At 44.1% G+C, this 8,332-nt stretch overlaps 1 protein-coding gene across 1 annotated transcript; it reads left to right on the forward strand.

The window, feature by feature from the left end:
* Positions 1-291: 291 nt before the first annotated feature.
* On the forward strand, positions 292-7,652 carry LOC117844820 (O-fucosyltransferase 35). The gene is made up of 9 exons (XM_034725614.2): positions 292-1,081; positions 4,287-4,424; positions 4,516-4,585; positions 4,702-4,772; positions 4,859-4,947; positions 5,043-5,175; positions 5,252-5,484; positions 6,261-6,737; positions 6,921-7,652. The coding sequence occupies exons 1-9, from the start codon at positions 530-532 to the stop codon at positions 7,120-7,122; spliced, it is 1,965 nt and encodes a 654-aa protein (XP_034581505.1). The 5' UTR covers positions 292-529; the 3' UTR covers positions 7,123-7,652.
* The last annotated feature ends 680 nt before the right edge of the window (positions 7,653-8,332 follow it).

The raw sequence follows: 8,332 nt of genomic DNA on the forward strand, positions 1-8,332 counted from the left end.
CATGCAGCGTTGCGATCCAGTTGCCCTCTGGTTACATTCACGCGGCAACGTCAGCTGAACCTTTCCGGCCGCCGCTCGGACAAACGGTTGGTGCCGATTCCTGCCTTTCGCTGACAAGGCAAAAAAAAAAAAGAGCGGAAAATTCCGCGCCGCGTTCCACCAGCTGAGCCCGCGAGATCTCAGTATTGCCTCGCAGGAAATGGAAATCTGCACCTGCGTACGAGCGCGCGCCGACGCGTCCAAATGGCAGGACCGTAATTGCCGCGCCACGTCTGACCGTTTCCGTGCGGCCGCCCCGTCCCGGTCTCCCACCACCACGCGCCTCCCGTCGCCACACTCACACTCCTCCCCTCTCACTTCCCCACCGAGAGCTCCATTAATGGCGCCTCCCCTAATCTCGCCATAATAGCAGTATCATCATCATCAGCAGCAGGCAGCAGCAGCGGAGGCACAAGATGTCGTAAACCACGTGGGAACAACACTGGGAGAGCTTGCGCCAGTTCTGGAGGTTGCGCTGACGCTTCCCCACATGGGGTACCAGCCCATGCACGGCGGCAGCAGCGGCACCGCCGGTGCCGGGACCTCAGGAGGCGGCGGCGGGGGCGGCGCGGACCACCTCCACCACCACCACCACCACCAGCGCCTGCACAGCCCGCGCGTGGCCGGCGGGGGCTCGATGACGCGCCGGGCCAACTCGTTCAAGCGCGGCGGGGGCGGCGAGATCGAGCTCCAGATCGGCTCCCCGCGCTCCCCGAGGTGCGACGGGCTGGGGAGCCCGCCGGGGGACGCCGCGGAGCCGTCCGGGAGCGGCGCGGGCCCCGGCGGCGGCGGCGGCCTCCTACACCACCACCAGGGCCAGCAGCACCACAACCTCCGGTTCCGGCTCTTCAAGCGGCCGGGCTCAGGCGGCGGCGCGGTCGAGGCCGGCCTGGGGCTCGGGCTGGGGATCCGGGAGAGGAGGAAGCTCGGGAACATGCTCTTCCTCGCATTCTGCGGCGTGTGCTTGCTCCTTGGCGTCGGTAAGATCTGGGCGGGCGGGTGGTTCGTGCTCCCTGGCGACGACAAACACGCGGATTTGCAGGTATGGGAACGGGAAATTTACCTGCGCATTCAGATGCTATTTCGCAATTTTTTTTTCTTGATCAACTGCTCGTTGTGTTTCGTTGTGTCCGATGAGAGCTGCAAATTTTTACTCAAGTGTTCTTATCCGAACTTGTCACGATCAATAAATGATGCTCGCAGCCTACTAGTTAGTTCAGTTGCTTGCAAGCTCGGGGTCTCCAAACAGAAAACATCACGAATTTCTGAATTCATTTGTCAGTTGCCACTTTGCATATAATTTATGATCCTTGTCATTCCCAGTTGTAATATTGCATTTCCACGCGATGGGATTATGACCGCAACTATGGTGAGACCTGCTCTCTGGTTTTGTTCTCTTAGTTTCGATACTACTCTCTCCGTTCCAAATTGTAGGTCGTTTTGGCTTTTAGGTGCATAGATGTTTGTATGCACCTAGACATACACCTATGCATACAAACATCTATGCACCTAGAAAAGCTAAAACGACCTACAATTTGGAATGGATGGAGTAGAAATTAGTGTGATGAGCTGGTTGAGAGATCTAGGACACTGGTCTAGCAAAAGAAAAAGAAGAAGAAATTAGTGTGAAGAAGAGGGTTTGGAATTTATCTTCTATGGAACTTCTCAGATAGGCATGGGTGAGAAAACATGTGCACTTTGGGACAGTTTCTGTTTCACAATTGCTGAGTCATCGACTAGCTTGCTTGCTAAGAGAACGCTAGCTTTGCAGTACTGGCTAATGGCTATTGAGAGTTAGTTGCTATAGGGTGTTTGTGCATCTTCCTCTGTCAAGATACCCTTATGTCCCATGTGCGCATTTTTTTTTCTTGGCCATAGTCTTTACATGCCCTAGGTGCATATGGTAGCTAATACGATTAATCTGTGAACTGATTGTTTGGGCTTATACAGTGAGAACTCCTTATTTAATACTGCTCATAGCAAGCTGCAACCATTTTGTTATTTCTCACCATTAACTGGAGCAGTGCCCTTATGTTGCTATTTAGTCAGCCAATTAGCCATTGTTTGACTTCTCTATTCTCTACACAGAATAATTACAGGAGCTTATGATACTTTAAACCGCTGGAGCATCATTGATCTAATCTAACCATCTATTTCTAAGGGTACTTTTGTTATTAGCTTGTCAGTTTCTCAAAAATGTCCTTGTTGAGGAGCTTTAATATATCCAATTAACAGTCCATCCCCATGCTGAGCAGCCTCCTATGCCGTCAATCCAGTCCTTCTCTTGAGTCTGCTTTTCTATCAACTGGGTTATATAAATGACGGAAAACCCTAATCCATTGGGCCATTGCACTGGCTCAGTCCTGCCGCAACCCATGTGACCCCACTGCAAAAAATGGACCACGGTCGTTGTGGATGTTCCTCTTTTGCTGATCTTTACCCACAGCTTCCTCTTCCTTTGTTGCCGCTGGCTGTGCACAGTGCATAGAATAGCAACATTGCCTGTCCACTTTGAGAGGAAGACGAAGACCCTGCTTCTTTCTGCTTGATGGGTCCATATACCCTTTTGGCATCTTATTAATTATCAAGACCATTAAGCCGAATGATGGGCTCAGACACTAGGATTCCATTCAAAGTTCAAATCTGCATCCTTATATAGATTATGGCTCACCCTAACCTAAACAAGGTTAGCCGAAAACGGTGTTTGATTGAGCCAACATGCAAGGTGGTCTCGTGCCCCTGCCTCAATCCAGTCCGCCACCACCCACCAGCATTAGGAGGAAGAGGAACTCTAGGAAAGGGAACGAAGAAAATTAAGAGGGGAAAATTGGTTCTATAGCACTGAAAGATCGCGACTTCCGTAAAATACCACCAAAAGTGCTCAGCCCCGTAAAATACCAGCAAAAGCTGCAAACTTGAACTGAAACTAGCATTCCGTTAGTTTTGACACAAACGGTGTTAACCAAGACAAAAATACCCATGATCCTTTCAGCGGGGAACCAGAAAACAAACACAAGAGCGGAGCTACTAATCATACAGGCCAATTGGATGCTAGGGAGCAGGCCTGCCGTCGGCCGCCGCGCCACCCATGGTGCTGCCCTTCCGCGCCATGCGGACGCCTGGGCTCAAGGTGCCCGTTATTGCGATGCGCCGCTGCCCATAGTTGTGGTGCCTGCCGCCCGAAGCACTGCATGATAGCATCAATGGGAGGAAAACACTGCAATTTGTTCCCATGGATGTACATTGAAGCTAGTTCCAGATGATGCGGCGAGAGAACTGATAACGATAAACTTCTGCACTCATGTCTTGTTACGGAGCCACCAATCCAGCAAGGTCTTCAGGAAATCCACAAGCAAACTAGCATTACGGTCTTACACGAGTGGGGGTCTCAAATTGATGCAATTTGGGGGTGGCACACAGCCCTCCGCTCTGTCCTCCATGCATGCAGCAGAGTGGAGCTTGTGCTTGCGCATGAGGGAGGCAGCACTGCTAGCGGATAGCTCGCAGGGAGGGTGGCATCGCCCTTGGGGAGAGCTGGAGGGGGGTGGTGTCGCGGCGGCCGGTGGGTGAGGGGCGGCGGTGCTCGGAGGAGTGTGGGAGGAGCGTGCGGAGGAGAGGAGCGGCATCTAGATGAGGTCGCTGACTGGGAGAAGGATCGATCCCATCTCTGGTCTCCGGAGGATAAGAAGGGTAGAATGTCATTTTAAGTCAGTTTATGTAAGTCAAAGAGATGAAAATGAGTTTTCAGTGAATAAAATGTAATGGAATGATATTTTCAGTTAACATTTGTAACTTTTGATGGTATTTTACGGGGGCACGCTTTTTGAATGGTATTTTCCGGAAGTCGTGATCTTTTAGTGCTACATAACCAATTTTCCCAATTAAGAGGCTCCATGGGAAATAGGAAAATGATGAGCACGCGAATAGAAATTAATGAGAAAAGCCAAATGGATAAGAAAGCGAAAAGGTTGAAATTATAGGTAAATAGAAATGAACAAGAAAGCCAAATAGAGTTGCCTTTACTGTAGCTAAAATTATAGGTAAAGATTGTCCGGGCATGGATTTCTTTTCAATCATGTTATATTGTTATGTATGCTCTGAGCTTAATCAGCCTATCGTCATTGTTTGAACATTTCATGAAGTTTCTATAATTAACCCAAAATTATTGTATGATCTAGATAATACATTTAGGAAATAGATTGTTTGGTATTATAATGTAAAATGTCTGCATTTGTACATGTTTCTAGGATCTCTCTGTCTCCTTCTCCAGAGATAAAGGGCATCAAGTTGATCATCACTTTGGATTCATGGGAGGAAAAGAGAGTGACAGGACTTTGATGACAGTGGAATCTAGCATTGGTGGAAGAGAAGAAAGTGTGGCTGAGGCTAGTAATATATCTCTGCCTAAGTGCCTAGACCTGTCCTTTGGTCGGCAGTGATTTGTGGAAAGTAACTTTTTTTTGGTGCTTCATGTAGGCCTTTGATGTCTGGTCTCAGCCAAGCAGTACAAATTTTAGACAATGCATTGTTTCAAACTCCCATAAAAGTAAGTTGGTTAGTGTGGCAGTAATATGTCTAAGCTTTCTAGTATGGCAGTAATATGTCTAAGCTTTCTTCTGGTGTTTGTTAACATGATTTGGTCTCTTGTTCTTAATTTTGTAGAGCAAGATTCTCATACAAATGGCTACATCCTCATAAATGCAAATGGAGGTTTGAATCAAATGAGATTTGGGGTGCGATTACTTTCCTGTGGATCAGTCTTAGGTTGCTATCTGTATTTGATGGCTGATATCTGATGGCATTGTCATCCACATTGCAGATATGCGATATGGTTGCTGTTGCTAAGATCCTGAAGGCTACACTGGTTCTACCTTCACTTGATCATACATCATACTGGGCAGATGACAGGTTGGGGCTTCAACCACAAACTTCTTATCTCTAATCCATGCTAGACTTGTCAATCAATGCAGTCAATGTACTTTCTCATTTCTTCATTTCACTAGTGAATTTAAGGACCTTTTCAACTGGAGGCACTTCATCGAGTCACTGAAAGAAGACATTGATATTGTTGAAACGTTGCCCACTGAATACAGTCAAATTGAACCTTTGGCTAAAGCTCCGATATCTTGGTCGAAGGTTGAAAAAAGATATCTGCTGATAATTTAAATTGATAAATGATGAAAGCACTCACTAACTATTTTATTCTGGGCAGGTGAGCTATTACAGAGATGAAATCCTCCCTCTTTTGAAGAAACACAAAGTCATTTACTTCACACATACAGATTCTCGCCTGGCTAACAATGGCATTCCGAGTTATATTCAAAAATTAAGATGCCGAGTTAACTACAGATCTTTGAAATATTCTCATACAATTGAAGATCTTGGTACTACCTTGGTTTCAAGGATGCGTCAAGATGGAGGCCCTTATCTTGCTCTCCATCTAAGGCAAGACCCTTTATCTCAGGATGCTTTTATTTTGAACTTTTTTTGCTGTTGTTTTCTGTGTCTATTTAGTGCAATCATTTATTTTTCTTAATTACAACTATTTTCCTGTACTGTTGTTTTATAATTTGCAACAATAGGATGATTGGAATCATAATTTGCGTATCTCCAAAATATTAAATGGTAAAGGTTGCACTGTATGGACAGATTACCTAAATCATTGTGCTATATCAAAGCTAGCAAAGATGGAATTACTATGTTGTGTCTTTACAATGGAACATAAGTGAGCTTCGGAAACTGCAAATGCTGTGGGTCTCTTTGTAATGTTTTGTAGATAAATTGAATTGCATATATGAGTATATGGTGGATGATCTTAAATAGGCATGCTGCTTGACAGATCTTTCATGAAACCATCTTCTCAACCAAAGTTGGATTGCTTCAATCATTAATCAGTATAAAAATTTGTCATGAAATTTTAGCCATAAGTTCTTGAAACTGCAGCATCAATATTTCTACAATATAATGGTGCTAAATTTTGAAAGCTTTTTAAGCTATTCTGGCGAAGCTGAATCTTCACTTGCAATCCTTAAATAACCATACTAATTACTAAATGCAGCTTATTACTGAACTCTCTAGCTGCGCCCTAGCACATTAAGATGGTAAATCATGCATTAACAAACTGTAGTATTCATGCACAAAAGTAAGCTGCACTGATATTAAATTATACATTTCAGGCTTCGCTCAATTGGTTAATTTGTATCAGTTTTGGTATTTTCCAGGTATGAAAAGGACATGCTAGCTTTTACTGGTTGCAGCCATAGCTTAACATCATTAGAAGACGAGGAATTGCGTAAGATGCGTTATGAGGTAAGTCACTGGAAAGAGAAAGAAATCAATGCTACTGAGCGAAGAAGTCTTGGTGGCTGTCCTTTGACTCCAAGGGAAACTTCACTTTTACTCAAAGGATTGGGTTTCACACGAAGCACCAGAATTTACTTAGTTGCTGGTGAAGCTTTTGGCAATGGAAGCATGAAGGCTCTGTTGGATGATTTTCCCAATATTTATTCTCATTCTACACTGGCAACAGAAAAGGAACTTGCACCCTTCAAAAACCATCAGAATATGCTTGCTGGTCTTGACTACATTGTGGCTCTCCAGAGTGATGTCTTTATTTATACTTATGACGGAAATATGGCAAAAGCTGTACAAGGCCATCGACGTTTTGAGAACTTCAGAAAGACTATTAACCCAGACAGGTAACACCTTCTCCTGTTAGTAGTGCAACATGTTACAGTCGATTCTATTTTGCACCAAATGAGCGTACACCCTAGTGATATGTGTTACAAACAAGTGATTGAAACAGTTCTTTGAAATAGTCTTTGTTCCGAGTTCCTCCTTTTTTTTTTCTTTTTCTGAATACCTGATTCTTTGTCCTGCAGGATGAGTTTTGTGAACCTGGTAGATGAATTTGATGAAGGAAGAGTGCCCTGGGATATTTTCAGCTCAGAAGTGAAAAGATTACACAAAGATAGAATAGGTGCTCCATATTTTAGGGAGCCTGGTGAATTCCCAAAGCTAGAGGAGTCTTTCTTTGCAAATCCCTTGCCTGGCTGTATATGTGAGAAACACAGCGAAGAATGAAAATGCCTTCGTTCTGACCATTCTTTCCGGGCATCTCTTAAGTCAGAAGATATTGGTCTCTGCTTCCTGTCAGATGCTACGAGCAGCGTTGTTGAGTCATGATCAGTGAATCCATTCTAAATGTCAGTTTGAGGTACAGGGCATCGGGACATTTATTTTCAGCTTTGGCCCTTACTGGAGTTCAAAGCATTAAGGACAGCGATGTTCTGCAAAGCGCATGACTGTCAATCATTTTCACACGACCATGTGAGTGGTTATGCCTATCACATTTGCCGCAATAGGTACATAGAAGGTACATACGCGGAGATTATGCTGACGGCTTTCTTGTAATTTTCCACTACTCTTTTATTTGATTATTAGTGGAACTGCGCAGCTAGATTTGGAAATACAATATTATATACTTATATACAGCTTCAATGCGAGTCATGCAGAAATGTAGCTACAAATTTTGATTGTATCTACAGCCATACTTTCTATACTCAGGAAACAATTCAAACTTAACATGCAAATTATGTGAGGTTTAACTTCCATATCCGACTAATTTGCATGAACCCGTCCTTGCATCCCCAGTGTAATTTCAAACAATGTTTTCCTTTTGTAATATGTAATGTTAATATTTTTCTTAATACAAATATCATGGTTTGATTTGATGTTCTGTATATAGTAACTTGCATCTTTTATCTAAATTAATTAAGGATTATGTCATTATTACAATTCGGGTTTGCTCCAATTTTATCCAATAATGTTTTCATATGTTATCTGTTCTCTACCTAGGCCTCAGTGAAAACTTTTATGATATCACAAAAGTTAGGTTGCAGCAACGTCTTTCCTTCCCCTACACCATTGTTGGTGAAAAATGACCCAAAAGTGGGCTTCGTCACAACAGCCCGAGAGTTCTTCCTCCAAAGGGGTATCCTATTCTTCTAACGGTCCAAAATCGAGATCACCATAACAATAAAATGAAAAGTAAAGAAGAACATTAAATGGCATTGATTTTCATTTATTTCGGACCAACCATCCCATCAGTTACAGTGGCACCTCTATAGGGAGATCAACCACCACAAAGTACAATTACAAAATACCGTTACCCAACAACTAGATTCGAGGAATATTCTAGGGTACAATGGGGAATACGGTCTTCGTACAGACTCTTTCAGTTGGCTCCTCGTACGGCTCCTTCATTCCACGTGGCGGCCAATGTGGTCTTCCG

This window comes from Setaria viridis, chromosome 2 (genome assembly GCF_005286985.2).
Source record: "Setaria viridis chromosome 2, Setaria_viridis_v4.0, whole genome shotgun sequence".
Classification (NCBI taxonomy): Eukaryota; Viridiplantae; Streptophyta; class Magnoliopsida; order Poales; family Poaceae; genus Setaria; species Setaria viridis.

Bases quoted from the DNA above. Each gene is read 5' to 3' on its own strand.
- LOC117844820 (XM_034725614.2), top strand. From the start codon at position 530: ATGGGGTACCAGCCCATGCACGGCGGCAGCAGCGGCACCGCCGGTGCC. The intron at 4,586-4,701 runs GTAAGTTGGTTA...TTAATTTTGTAG, and splicing joins TGTTTCAAACTCCCATAAAA to AGCAAGATTCTCATACAAAT. The intron at 4,773-4,858 runs GTGCGATTACTT...TCCACATTGCAG, and splicing joins TGAATCAAATGAGATTTGGG to ATATGCGATATGGTTGCTGT.